The sequence below is a fragment of the Mytilus californianus genome, unplaced genomic scaffold (assembly GCF_021869535.1).
Source record: "Mytilus californianus isolate M0D057914Y unplaced genomic scaffold, xbMytCali1.0.p SCAF_14, whole genome shotgun sequence".
Classification (NCBI taxonomy): Eukaryota; Metazoa; Mollusca; class Bivalvia; order Mytilida; family Mytilidae; genus Mytilus; species Mytilus californianus.
In genome coordinates, this window is record NW_026262626.1 from 23,311,025 (window position 1) to 23,326,740 (window position 15,716).

The 15,716-nt window shown below is 32.4% G+C and overlaps 1 protein-coding gene across 2 annotated transcripts in view; it reads left to right on the top strand.

Moving 5' to 3' along the window:
- Window positions 1–11,335, top strand: part of LOC127724425 (titin-like) — a 45,705-nt gene extending 34,370 nt beyond the window's left edge. For both annotated transcript variants that reach the window (XM_052231385.1, XM_052231384.1), the window contains exons 8-11: window positions 3,748–4,011; window positions 5,543–5,800; window positions 7,801–7,817; window positions 10,067–11,335. In XM_052231385.1, coding sequence (XP_052087345.1) covers window positions 3,748–4,011; window positions 5,543–5,800; window positions 7,801–7,817; window positions 10,067–10,138 — 611 coding nt within the window. In that variant the 3' untranslated portion in view covers window positions 10,139–11,335. The remainder of the gene's footprint in view (window positions 1–3,747; window positions 4,012–5,542; window positions 5,801–7,800; window positions 7,818–10,066) is intronic.
- Window positions 11,336–15,716: the final 4,381 nt, after the last annotated feature.

Here is a 15,716-nt window from a genome sequence, read left to right on the forward strand (position 1 = left end):
TTGAAGTTCTTTAGTTTTCCTGTTAGCTAAATTCTTATTCAAATTGTCCTAAATATCTCCCCATGGTAGTTCCTTCCCAAAATGTAAGTTCCACTGATTCTGACTATTTGGGGTTGTATTATTCTCATAAAAGTATCTAATATCAATCAGGCACAATTTTTTAGCATAAACGACAACTCCATTTTTGTAAATTGACAAGAATTTATTATTTTCATAGGTCTATCAGACTGACTTTGCACGATAGTGTCTGTTTTTAAAAGGTCAATTTGTTCAGGCGTTAACAAAGCTTTAATGCGGCTATATTGTGCTATCCAGTTCCTTTTATCTTTTAGCTTGTTAAAAATTTCGAAAGAAGTTTTAAAGGATTTATTGTTTAAGTCCCATATACCTTTTTTTTTTTTTTATTCCACTGGAGGCAAAATTTGCATAATATAAGGCATGACCCTTGAACTTGAATTTGCAATTGCCAAATATATTTTCTTCTAAAAGGTCCTCTTTCGTGACGGATTTTTTAGTTTTCTGCAAGTCAGTCCAGGAAATCAAAAGTTTTTTATAATATTTAGACATTTTTGTTTGCCCAAAGCCTCTAGTGTCCGAACAAGAACATATAAAAAAAGTCTGTATCATATTTTTCGTCTAGTGACGTTAACCAGTATTTACCTATTGCATTCCCTTTATGTGTTTTTGAGTTTACAATACTGTACATACTTTTCACCTGTTTTGATTTTATAAAGTCCCTCAGTTTATCATTCCTATCCCCCTTTTTCTTTCGGTAAACAGCACACTGTCCTTGCGATTTGGTTTGTTTTCCCGTCCCATATAAAGGACCATATAATATTATTTATTTGTTTATCGTATATATCTGGAAACCTCTCATTTCAATTTCGTATCCGATCATAGACAGTACAAATGATTTTAATAATTAAAACTTTTCCCGTAAATGTGAGATCTCTTGATTTCCAAACCTCCATACAGCTTTTTTTTTATTTATTTTTTCTAACCAAATTAGATCTAGGTCCAGCCCATATCCATGTTGAACCCCTAATGCTTTCACAGGCCGCTTAGACCATTTAATTTGGTTAAATTTTTTATTTTTTTTTATTTCGCCACTTCCTTAATACATACCCACAGTCTTTTCTATATTCATTCTAGCCCCTGAAGCGTTTTCGTACAGTTTTAAAGTTTTAAATGTTTCTTCGATAGACTCCTCACTTTTATTAAAGAGTTGAGTATCGTCAGCAAACATATTTAGCTTTGTTTCAATATAGTCCCCAGTTCTAGTTGGAAGTTTTATTCCTTCTATATTAGGGTTGATGTTGCAAGTGGTTCTGCTTGCAGAGTATATAACATGGAAGCGATTGTGCATCCTTGACGAATTGAACGAGTTATGCTCACAAATCTAGATGTAAACCCATTCGTATGAATACCGTTTTAGCGTTAATGAAAAGCATTTTTACATAACTCCTGAATTTTTCCCCAAACCCAAATTTTGATAAACAAAAATCTATCCATTCCCACTCCGCCCTATCAAATGCTTTTTGTTGGTCCAAGAATAAGATCGCGCCCTCCTCATTTTCTAATTCACAAAAATCAAATATATCTTGCAGTAATCTATTGCCTTGAAAAATGTTGCGCCCTCTGACAAAACCTTTTTTTATCTAAATTAATTATTTGCGGTAGTACGTTTTCTAACCTTTCCGCAAGTACTTTGGATATGATTTTATAGTCCGTGTTCAAGAGCTTAATAGGATGCCAGTTTTTTATGTCCTCTCTCTCACCCCAGATTTAAACACAAACGTTATCATACCTCTGTATTGAGATTCACAAAGCAATTTATTGTCATAAATTTCCTTAATAACCGCCATGAAATCGTCGCTTATCAAATACCAATACGTTTTATAAAATTCATTCACAATTCCGTCTTCCCCGGGGATTTATCAAGTTTCAACATTTTAACGGCCTTACTAATTTCATCAAAAGTTATTTCCATTTCACACATTTTTTTTATTTTCTTCACTTAGTTTATGATCTAGATTCTGTAATAGATTTTCTGCAGCATCCCTATCCCACCCCTCAGACGTAAATAATTTTTTGTAGAAAGATACTTGTTCTTCCAGAATAGATTCTATATCATCTTTATACCTTCCATCTGAAGATTTTATTCTAGTCCATAATTTTTACGTGCCCCTCTTTTTTTTCGAGTTTAAAGAAGTACCCTGTTGATTTTTCGCCTTTCTCGTACCAATTAACCTTAGACCTAATTCTGGCTGCTTCGGGTTTTTTGTCGTAATAATCTTTAATTTTAGCTTTCAAATCATTTAATTCGTTTTCATTATTGAAAGAATCGGTTCCCGAAATATTATCCAACCTTTTTTCCCACTTCCTTATTTGTTTTTCTGTAAGGTTTAATTGCTTTGCAACTTCTATAGTAGTACTTTTTTATTTTTATCTTAGTTTCCTCCCACCATTCAAGATGATATTCGAACTGATTTTTTTTTTAAGTTCCACTTTCCCCAAAAGCTTTCGAACGTATTTCTAAATAAATCCGATTGAATAACTGATGAGTTCATTTTCCACGTTCCGAGACCGCGTTCTGGTTCATTAATTTTTAATTTCATGAACACACCGACGTGGTCTTCATTTTAGTTTTAATTTATATATTTTTTTCCAATCTGTTATGCATTAATAATTTTTTTTATGCATTAAAGAGGCACAACAATTATGTATTATTTCTTTTTTTATTTTCACACAACGAAATCGACACAGTGTTTGCACATAGCTTACTAGACATATATATTTTCATTGGATGTCAACTGTAACAGCCATAAATATGTACATCTGTGATGCTGCGCTAACTATATATATATATATATATTCATAATTACTCTATATATATCGAGAATTATATCACACTGTTGTGTACAAATCGAAAGCAGCACGCCATATTAGAATCATTTAGATATGTATTCACATGTACATATGTATGTATTTATATGTTGTGAAGAATTTTGCCTATCATTGACACAATGTTAACCTTAGATTGCTTTCTCGGTGGCAAACACACTATATCTTTTTTATGAATAATGCAAATAAAACGCTAAATTGATGCATAAAATCAGTCAACTACTATAATCCAGTTTATCAGATAATAAAAAAAAATACTTAAATCTTTCCGAGTAGATTATCAAGCGTAGGTCAGAATTTTGATTCTATCGAATTGGCAAAACACAGTAAATGTATCATGTATATATTATGTATATATTTTCTCTAATTCTTACCCGATTAACCTTTTCCATTCCTGTTATTTTCATTTAATCAAATGGTTCGTTTGATCCCAGTTCTTCATTGGTCAAAATTCGATTATGAAGTCAAATGTTCTTGCTTTCCCCTGAATTTCCTATTGTGACGTCAAGAAAAAGGCGACCATGTCTGATGACGTCAAATCAAATAGAAAGAACACATCTGTTTGTAGATCATTCGAAAAGAAGGATTAAGATTGTCTGTTAATCGTCTAAAATTATTAGAGAAACAGATTCCATCACCAAATATCGTGCAATACGATATTTATCCACTCTCGACCACTTGATGCAGTGATATAGAATCTATATATACAACTGTCTTGATCTTACCTTTAACCGTATATTGCATTATACCTTATCATAAAAAAAAAAATCGAGAACGTTAAGGAAAATTAATTTGTTATTGTTATTTTCCTACATGTTTTCACTAATTCGGTTTGATTCTCAGATTATTTTAAAGTGAGACTCAATGATATTACATGCAAAAAGGGAGACACAGTTCGATTCGAATGTGAAGCACTGGAAAACGGTATGGTAGTGAAGTGGTATAAGGATAATAAAAAAATAAATACTGATAAAAATGATAATTGTATAGTAGAAGAAAAGGGACAAGTTCATCAATTGACTATCAACAATGTTGATACAATGGATTATGGACAATACACCATAAGTGTAAATGGCAGGACCAGGACAGCATTTCTAAAGGTTGAAGGTAAATCAAAGAAATCTAAGTATAAGTTGGCAAATTGAGACAATTGATGTTAGGAATACTACATTTGCAACAAAAGAACAGTAATTCACAATAAAATTGGTAGGAGGGGGAAAAACAAGGAGGGGGGGGGGGGGGGGGGGGGGGATAAAAGTAAAAATCGAAGTTAAAAACATCACAAAATGCCAAATTTAGAAAATGAAAACAGCATTTTTTTAATTTTATTCGTTCGAACCGCTTTTCAGCCGAATACTTGAAAGTCAAGAATGTATAAGATTCGAAAAGTTGGGAGAGCGATATGACAAAAAAGCACATAAAAATAATAACCAAATTCATTTAAGGTCACTTTTGCCTGAGATAACCTGCATATTAAAAAGGGAACATACGACTGGGATATGAAAACAAACACTGCTTTCTACTAGACCTAGGCTTGCAAGCTGAGGCTGAATTTCAACTTGCTAGACAACACTATATGAATACGAACGTAAAAACCGAATGTTCAGAGAGAAGTAGCAAATGTAAATAAAAAAAGTTTTTGGTTGACCTGGAATATTGCATAAATTGAGAACAGTCTTGTCTGTTATTGAGGACCAAATATCAACTTTTATATCTCTTAAGTGTTTGTTTGTTTTACTGTGGACTGCATTTTTATTGAGGAACACACTACATCTGTTTTCAAAATGAAATTTTACCTAAAAGTTATGCAATCAATCATTCAAACGCAATAAATTAAAATTTGATTGATAATCTAGTTGATCAAGAATGATCAGATTACGAAAAAGACACTTCAATCTTACCGAATAAATTATCGAACTTCAGTGTCGACACAGTCAACACTTTAATGTAGGCTATTGAAAACATAATGAATTTATTTTTAGTCCCCTACCGACGAAGTCGAAGTGGACTATAGGTTTGCACTCCGTCCGTCTGTCTGTCTGTCCATCCGTCAGTCCGGCAAATCAGTTTTTCGCACCTTTTTTTCTTCGTGCTTGGAGATATTGATTTGATATTTGGTATATAGTTTTATCATGACCAGTTACATATCAAAATTTGAGTTTTGTTCCGGTTTGATGATTTTCAGCAGAATTATGGTCCTTGGACTTAGAAAATTCAGGCAAATAATCAGTTTCCCACACTTTTTTATATGCTTGAAGATATTGATTTGATATTTGGTATATTGTTTTACCATTACAAGTTATAGATCAAGTTCGAATTTTGTTCGGTTCAGATGGTTATTTTGCAGAGATATGGTCCTAAGGCTTAGAAAATTCACGCAAATAATCAGTTTTCCACACTTTTCGTCATGCTTGAAGATATCAGTTTGATATTTGTTATATCGTTTACACCATGACAAGTTATAGATCAAGTTAGCATTGCAATAAACTCAGGATGCTTGTTTATAAAACTTTATGGCTGGTCTTACCTGGAACAGAAAATTTTATTTGTTTATCCCATCAATAAGAAATTCGAGACGATTAAGAAAAAAAAAAAAAATTGTTATTTTTATTCATATTTTTACTGATTTTGCACACAGATTATTCAACAATGATATTCAACTATATTACTTGTAAAGAAGGAGAAACAGCTCGATTGAAATGTAAGGCAACGGAAAATGGTATAGAAGTGAAGTGGTATAAAGATACCGAAGAAATAAGTTTTGATAGGTATATAGTAGAACAACAGGAACAAAGTTATCAACTGACTAGAAGCAATATTGATACAATGGATCATGGACATAACATCATAATAGTAAATGGCAGAAAAACCAGGACAGCACTTTTAATGGTTAAAGGTGAATTTAAATAAAATTTCAAAATAATCAAACTATCTTATCACTTTGTGTGTGGTGAATATAGAATTATACTTAATACAATTAAAATAAATCCATCGGTCTATTCAAACTATGACCACTATCGTTAACATGATTTTTTAAAAAGAAAAACAATATGAAATGAGTCTTCATGGATAAGACTTCATGTATGAAACAGTACATGAAAGAATTGGTTTAGATTAAGTTTCGCGTGTTCAATGTCTTGTTCGAAATTGAACCGAATTCTCAGAATTTACAACAAATTACATAGGGAGAAAGAATGTGTGTATCTGAATTTAACAGCACAAAGGGATAGGTTTCGTACATAATCTATCTCATTACAAACACTAAGAAATACACCAATAATATATAGTAAGAAACTATCAAAATACGGCATGTGTTATAACTAGCCAACCATATGTCAGTTAGCATGCACCAAAACACGTTTCAACAGATATGCCAAATGATAAAATTAACGTGAAAGTTTCAACACAATTAAAACGTCACGATTTTAAAGCGCACAGCAAGCCTCCCGGGAAAAACTTATCAAAAGTATTAAGTGTAAACCGACATTGCATATAAATTACACTTAACAGAATATTCGGCAAAGTCATCTTACATGGGATGGTTTTAGACTATTATCATAACAACGGACTCAATTATCATGTTCAGGAGATTCTACCAAGTTTGTATGGTCGCCGTCATGATTTGGTTGAGAGTAATGCAATAGATGACAACTGATTATTTCTACTTGTGTCAACCACAATTTCATTCTCTTTTATTCTTTTCTGAATAAAAACGACTAATTACCAGATGGTGAAGTGCCATGAGCAATCTTTATTTATCTATTCTGAAAGAATGATTAACATAGGCAAACACGCTTGCTTTTAGTTATAAAAATATTTCTTCGTTTATACAAATTTCTTAATGGACTGAACATTTGTTACTGTTAATTTCGTACACTACTTTGCTAGAATAAACAGAAAATTGTTTTCTTTTTAAACCCTTTTAATAAAATGACACCATGCAATCGACATATATCATTGTGTTGCAACCCAATGGATACAAGCACACACATACTGTCTTGAAGTTGAGGGAAAACAGTATTCTTGTTTAATTTGATCTTTCCCGAATTGAAAATTCCTGATATCAACGGAGTTCTGTTTTGCATTAAAAAACTAAATTGGCAAGACTGGTGCGGCGATTCAATGTAGTATTTTTCGTGTTTATGTTGTCAAACAATACAAAATGTTATCGTAATTTGTTTTAGATATCAGCCTATGGATAATCGAATATAAAGCGTTTAATTAATATGACCAAAGTCGCGATTCGGAAATGACCTTTAACTTATAGATCTCAAACTCAAATGGCCTCTTACTCTTCCTTTCATTTTCCATATATATATATATTTGTTCAATCCATCAGGAGATACCTAATAAATCGCATCGGGAAACCATTTCGTTAGAACCAAGCCTAGCTACCAACGACTATTTGACTGAAAAAGTACACCACAAGCATTGATAATGCAGGACCATGAATTATATTTGAAGAATGAGAGTGAAAATGTTTGCACTAAGATATCTTTTAAGAAAATTGAATAACAAATATTTCGTCATTTGAAAAATTTATTTTTCCTTTTCTTGATAATTCATAATTAGAAATCTTAATGATCCATCAATGTTCTTACTTTACCTGCATGAGCTGAGACCGTATTAGTGGGATAATAGGAAGATTGAATTTAATATACAAACCGCAAGGTTTTTTAAGGAGGGAAAAAGACGTACCGATGTATGTTTAAATGAAAAAAAACAGTATGGTACATTTTTAAAAACAATGATATTATGCACTATTCTTCTTTGTATGTATTATTCCTGTCTAAAATTACAGATAACTGCAGCGTAAATATGTCTTATAAAACGATGTTCTATATCTCATAGTGTATTAATATGTCTCATATTACACCCTCGTTCATTTCATTGTAGGTTATTCTGAACATGAGGTAAGATTTTTTGGAAATTACAATTAAAAATATACTACACAAATTTGCTCTACATCCGCATTAAGATATCTGTATTTCTAGAACAAAACAACGTTTCTTCAAAAATTGTTTTCAATTTCAAAACCGATATCTGTACATGGTATTCTAAATAAAATTAATTGTAAAACTCATGAACTCCCAACTAATTTCATAAAGGGGAAGTCCATAAACCTGACAAAACTAAACGCTAAACTATATCAACCAACGTAATAACTTGAACACAACTGTCATATTCCTAACTTGGTACAGGCATTTTCAGAAGAAAACGGTTGCTTAAACCTAGTTTTACGGCTAACTGAAACCTCCCTATTATATATAGTTGACTATAGTTCCTTTATAGAGACAAAACTAGTGTGAGAAATCCAAAATATACACAATTGTTTAACGTTATAGTAATTTGAATCCAGATGTGCTAAAAAAAAGAAGCTTATTCGTTTGATTTTATTCATCCAGTCATGTCGTAACTCTCGGTGCAATTTGTTATTCTGTGTATTACCGTGCAAATCCGATCTCCAAAATTTCAGGATTCTTATTTCTTAAAACACTTGTATTATTTCACCTATTTAACTGATACATGTACGTGCATATTCAGTGTAGTGTGTATCATGACTTTTTTCGCAGATCTTGTTTTTCTTGAGTCAGGTCCAAAAATATAAACAAATAAGATGTGGAGAACTTTATCTGTACAAGGATTCGAACCTTCTTTTTGAGCTTATGCCATCACTTGGCGTCCGTCGTCGTCCGTCGTCTGTCGTCGTCGTCTGTTGTCGTCTGTCGTCGTAAACTATTTCAAAAATCTTCTCCTCTGAAACTACTGGGCCAAATACCTTCAAACTTTAACTAAATGTTCCTTAGGGTATCTAGTTGATGAATTGTATCCGAAGTTTTGATCCATCGACAAACATGGCCGCCATGGCTAACAATAGAACATAGGGGTCAAATGCAGTTCTTGGCTTATATCTCAAAAACTAAAGCTTTCAGAGCAAATCTGACATGGGGTAAAATTGTTCAATTGGTCAAGATCTATCAGCTCTGAAATTTTCAGACGAATCGAACAACCTATTGTTGGGTTGCTGCCACCGAATTGGTAGTTTTAACAAAATTTTGCAGTTTTTTGTTATTATTTTGAATATTATTATAGATATATATAAACTGTAAGCAGCAATAATGTTCAGCAAAATAAGATCTTCAAAAAAGTTATTATGACCATAATTGTCAATTGACTCCTTAAGGAGTTATTGCCCTTTAAAGACAATTTTACACAATTTGTTCATCAAATTTGCTAACATTTAAAAATCTTCTCCTCTGAAATACAGGTGAGCGATTCAGGCTCTTGAGAGCCTCTTGTTTCTAATACCTATGGTGTAATTTGCAATTTGTTTTATATATACAATTGTCTTACCACTTATAAACAATAACATTTCATTTATTGATATAATCTACTGTTCTATACTATTCAATATACACTTATAAGATTAAAACGACAATAAACATTCATGGAACTGTTATAAAGTATCGGCATGTTCTGTGTCATTGTTGAAATGGACGCCATATAATTATCCATCAACGTTGATTTCCGATGGGTATTTGACCCCCATACTATCAATATAAATATAAATCGACAGTAAAGCACATCTATAATGCCGAATTTCCTAGTTCAGTTTTATTTCAGAATCATCAGAGTTAAAGAATTAAAATGCATAAATTATCATAAGGTTTTTTTTATTATTTGCGAACAGGATCAGTCAACAAAATCCTTATAGCTTTCATTTTGTCATTTAACATGCTTTAAAATCGCTGAACAAGCTGAGCACAAATCTATATCTTACTGAGGTTAAATCATTGCTCGCTTGCATATAGGTCAAAGTAAGTCCGAATTATTGTCTTTTGGAAGAGATGAGCCAAACTGACAGCTAATCTTGTAAATGTTTGCAGCAAATGATGCTCTACTTTTTCAATTTATACTATCAAAATCATATATTTAGTAAATTTCAAAAACTTGATATCTATGTAAGTCGTATGCAATATTAATCATAAATTTTTTAGCTTTTAACGTTTAGAAATGTCACGGAAACTTAATATTGATCGATCTTAATCGGTCGATCGAATAAAAGGAACCTCTTCATCGGGTTCGATGTCTATTTTTTTTTTATTTTCATCTTTTGTATCATGGATTTTCTTTTTTTAATAGTCAATGATTTCCTTTTCAGGAACCATTTTTTTATAGTGGAGTAGATGTCAAATTTAAGGCGCAAAGTACAAAGAAATTTGATTTTAACTAACATGTTTCTACACTCAAATCTTTTACACTTACAAACATTACAGGCGGTTCATTTCAAGAAAGAGACACATGTATTCTCTTCAGCTGGAAACTACATCGGTCTGCTCCTCCTGACGTGATGAAACAAATTATAATAGAGGATAAAACCGTTCACCAGAATCTTGATATACTATTGTTTTCGGAAAACGAGGGTCAATTCAGCTTAGAAGTTCTATCAGATGTCACCGAATATACGGCTTTTAAGATAGCTACAAGTTTCCAAAATTTTAGAAATGATTCTCAAGTAGGAAACCTTGAAGATGTCCTGGAATTTCTCAAATCAGGAGAAATTAAAACCGATTTCATTAAACCTAGTAATACACAAATCAAAATGAATTCCAAAGACAAAAACGATAGTCAAACTGCTGAATGCCCAAGGACAAAATCAACGGTTAGTATTAATGAACCGTATCGTTTAGGAAAACACAAGGAATATCATAGAAAGTTACCAGACAAAATAATTGAATGTGAGAACCAAGAAAAGTTCAGTAAAAAAAGATGGGAAGAGTACAATTGTGATAAACATAGTTTTCAACGAAAAGGTTGGGTTAAAATGAAAAATAGTAAAGTGAAACAAGTGAATCGTCCTCCAAGATGGAAAATAAATTTACGAACTCAGGAATATGAACTAGAAAATTTAGTTGGTGAATATTGTGGGATGGATATACCTTCTTTTAAAAGACCAAGCGTTCCATGGCAGAGCGTGAACCCACAATTGCCGATATCGTTCAAACTTCGATTTTTAGACGAGGAGCATTACCACACGATGCGTGACCACCGTACATCATGTGACTTTAACACTTTACAACAGGATGGTCACCCTACCAAACAATGTGATAGTTGTGAAAGTGATTGTAGTTGTGCTAAAAATAATCATGGAAATCATTGAACATAAATTCTACAGATACAAATGTCTGTAATTGTGATCAAAGCAATCAATGATTCGGAACAGAATACTTTGTTATGATATTTTGGATGTACACTGTGACTTGACAATGGCTACAGTCCGTTTGAGTTCCAGAAATCTGTGGGTCCATTTTGCAAGTTGGTCCAAATCGGGATTCAAAAATAAATTTATAAAAATCAGATTTATTTGATATTGTTGGTTATTTTGCAATGTATATTCATCTATGAAGTAAACAACACACTAATTCTTAAAGTTTGCTTAAGTATAGTAATGTTGTCAATTAGGTTTAATGTTAAGAATTTCGTAATAAGGTAAATTTTTAAAGGTAATGGAGTGTGTGAATTGACAGTGGTGGCAACTGGTTTGGTGTCCTATTCATAATCCCAAACAACAAGATTATATATAAAATTGAATGCGATTCTTTTTAGAATGAATACGGAATTTGTTTGAACAAGAAACCTTCACGTTTTAAATGAAAACACAGCATTAAATTCTTATATTTACAGATCTTCGAAATAAAAAATATACAAAAATGTTATTAACAATTTAAATCTGATAGCCAAAACAAGATCAGCATTTATATGAATTGAGCACCACTGTACACAGATGTGAATTCAAATCATCTTGGTCAAGAGTCTTTCGTAAGTAAAAGAGTGTATGATACTGCTTTTGACAATTATATAGTTAATGTTGGGATCACAAACTGTACATCCCTCTGTTATAGGTTGATTATAAAAGACGATTGATATATACATGTATTGTCTATAGAGACCTCATGGGCAACGTTATTGAATAAATATTTGTCGAAAATTACCAGATTTCGCATAACAAATACTCAATACAAGTTAAGCTACCGCTTATAAAATTTGTATTTTTTTATAATTTATTTTTGAAGATATTTTTCTCAGACTGTTTATGACTTCTTTACACCAAATCCATTAGATATTCTGATGCATATGTTAGTCTGGGTAACATGATTTATCTATTAGTTGTAGTTGGCTTTGAACTAGCTTTCCATTTTGTCATGTTGGGCTTTTTTAAACTTATTATATGGTATGGATTTTGCTCAATGTGAAAAGCCATACGATTACATATATTTGCTGATATCTACCGTCATTTGGTCTCTGATGGATAGTTGTCTCTTTTGCAAACATACCACTTTTTTTAATATTGTATAGATACATGATCATAAATTAAATGTGTTTTGTTAATGTAAGTAGACACCAAAAGTTGTCAAACAGAATAGTTTGAATTAATAACTTTATAAATGAAAGCAATATTTGTTTATATTTGTACCATGCAACAAAAAATTGACAAAGTTGTTATAGGGATACTATTGACTTTACGCATCCACAAGTACGTCTGTTCGAGTGTCTGATTGTTTTTTTATGCACACTTAAACTAGAATTCGGAGGTACTTAATATGCTAGTAGTGATATATGAGGCGTTCGAACCCCAAAAGGCGGACACTGGACGTAGACACCACACCCTAGTGTTGGACAATTCTACCCTTAAACCTGGACACGGGACGCGGCCGCCATACCTTAGTGTTGGACAAGTCTACCCTCCAAGGTGGACTCGGACGCCATACCCTAGTGTTAGACAAGTCTACCCTCCAAGGTGGACGCAACTAGTGACGGCATACCCTATAGTTGGACAAGTCTACCCTCCAAGGTGGACGCTAATAGTGATGTCATATCCTTGAAAGTGGACGGCAGACCCTTGAAAACGGACGCGTATTTTATTGGAATACTTGAAATCTCTCTCACACTTCCAGACACTAGATCTGGTTCAGGACTTGAGACCTGCTACACATACATGAAGGTGGTTTAAGATTTTTTTTTTTTTTTAATGGGTACCCTTGGAAAATAGACGGCGCACCCTATCAAACGGGAGCGGAGCCTTCGTAGCTGTACGCCAACCCTTTAAATTAACACCTTTATACATCTGAACCATATTTATGATACGCCAGTGGTAGTTTTGAAAAGAAATAGTTTGTAATGCCCAACAAGTAAGATTCTTTTTGAAAGGTTTAGGCCCCTTAAAGGGACTGTTGTGAAATTCACATCTATGATAGGGAAAATCGTTCAAATTCTCACATGGTGACCGTCTATCTGCACATAGTAGGCTAATTGGTTGGTTGAAATCCAGCGACGATCTTTCCAAGTTATTCCAACAAAGTGATAAAATTTTAACGCCAGTTTCTTAAATACACAAACTCCCTGACTGATTTCCATGCACATCACCTCTTCCTTCACTCGCTTAAGCCACATCTTCTTAGTGTCTTCGTCTAGTCACAAAGACTTGTATGGGAACAGTTCAGGGTGGACTTCAACATGGCAAGTGAAAATATGGCGTCTAGCAATGTACAACTGCATTTTGGAAATGAGCAACCTTAGCTTCAAAACATCAAAATATATGTGGAGTTATATATCACCTGCTGAAAGGTTCGAGTAAAACACAGAAAGCGTCGCTCAATTGTTCTAAACAAATTTTATGTTGAAAATACGTAAAAAGCATTACGAATGCTACCTCAAAGAACTTAAGTAAACAAAATCAAAACACTTTATTAATATCAGTACAGGTTTATGAAATACATATATCATTATATATGCTGTTAAATATAAACACCAGTTAACTTAAATAAGCAATGGGAAGACTCTGTTTGTTCATCTCTTTAATGATTAGTGTAAACAATCGTAAACACTCCACATTATTGCTTTTCGACTTCTTTGAACCACTTAATTAATACCAGTCATATGGTCATATACAGAATTAAAATTACACCCCAAATAATTAGCTAAAAGAATAAAGCACATCTGGTGATTAAAAATAAGATGTCATTATAAACCTTTTTTTTCAATTACATGTAAGCAGATGTACAATTTTTTATCTGGTAATCATTTACGTACGTAAGCATTTTTTAAACAATTCACGCGAATAAACTGACAGGAGTTGGGGAAAATTTAATTAAAAATTTAAGAAACTTTCTTTCAATAAAACTCATGAGACCTGTTAGTCACGGAATAGTTATCGCACAATTAAAATAAAAACAAATATGCAAAATAGGTGAATGAATGAAAAAATTTGATAAATGAATGGAAAATCAAAATCAAAACAAAACAAAATATTGCAAAACCAAATGAATTGAAATAAAATCTAAATGAATGTAATAAGATAAAAACTCATTGCGGACTAACATGTCGCCTATTTTCATACATTACTTTGTATCCTAAATTGATTTTGGAATTCATTTAAGTTTTCACTAAACTAACTGAATAAGTTAATCCGATTAGTTGGAATAATGACAATCATAGCACCATATTGATAAGTTTCTCATTTTTAGTATAACGCATGGTAATAATCAAAATAAATATACCTATTGATAATATTAAAAACCCAGAAGCTATATCAATAGGGAATGTTAATAACACGTGTATCTCCGTGCACTTGGTGCTGTCACTGTATACACTTTATATTAATTGTATGTTCGGATTTATTTTTATATTCAAGGGGTGTGTACTTTTTACGACAAATAAATGTATATATCATTCAATTTTCAACTAAAATATTTACTATTAGGTAAATTGGTAGTAAATGCTGCCCCTGCAGTATCTTTGTTATGTTTTATAATGGAACAAGAACCCAAGTCCAGTATATCTCTTGCAAAAGCACACCGATTCTTTAATAGAACTTTGGCTAATTTCAATTTTTGCTCTTGGTTACTTATTTTCTTGCAACTTTTCTGATAGAGTTCAAAAAGAAAATCTGGTAATCTTGGAATTTATACCTCAATTCCAAGACTATCAGTTTTGGTAGTCAACACTTAAGAACTTTTCCAATTTTCAGGGATATACATTAGGTCACATTGACTCAGGCCAATACAGAAATCTTTTTATAAAACAGATTATAGGTCACATTGACTCATGCCAATACAGAAATATTTATATAAAAAAGACTAATACAATTCAACATCACCATTGTTGTCAATGAACTCCTCAAATTTTCCAACATGAAACTCGCCTAATAAATATATTTTACGAATTCTAATTGGATACTTCTCTAAGTTTACAATTCTGACAGGAATAGTTTCCTTATACGGATCAACCAAAGACCTAGAAAATATTAATTTTCTTTCATCTTCAACGACTGGATCAACACTGCAATAACGGGAATTAAGTATTTCTGAACTTATACTTAGACCTGTTAAATTATAATTAGATGGAATATTAACAGCTTCCTTTAAACAACTCTCGCCACTCTGACCTCCTTGTAACGTCACAATTAATCCATTAACCTATAATTTCTAAGCCTCTCTTTATTTTAATTGTGATATCATGTTCATTTATTATACCACAGCCTAATAACAGGACGCCATCAATAGGCGCAATCTATACAGACCAAATGAAATCAAATGGACCTAATTGACATGAAACATCAGCCATACCTGAAGTTTGCATTTACTTGCCTGCCTCTGCGACTCGTAACAGTAACCTCAGCACCTGTATCAATGACTGCATTCAAAAAGTCACCACCAAAGACAATAAGTACCCTCAACGTAACTGCCCTTACCCTATCTATTACAATATCAACACTAGTCATATCAACAGAAGGATCAACAGTAACATATTCA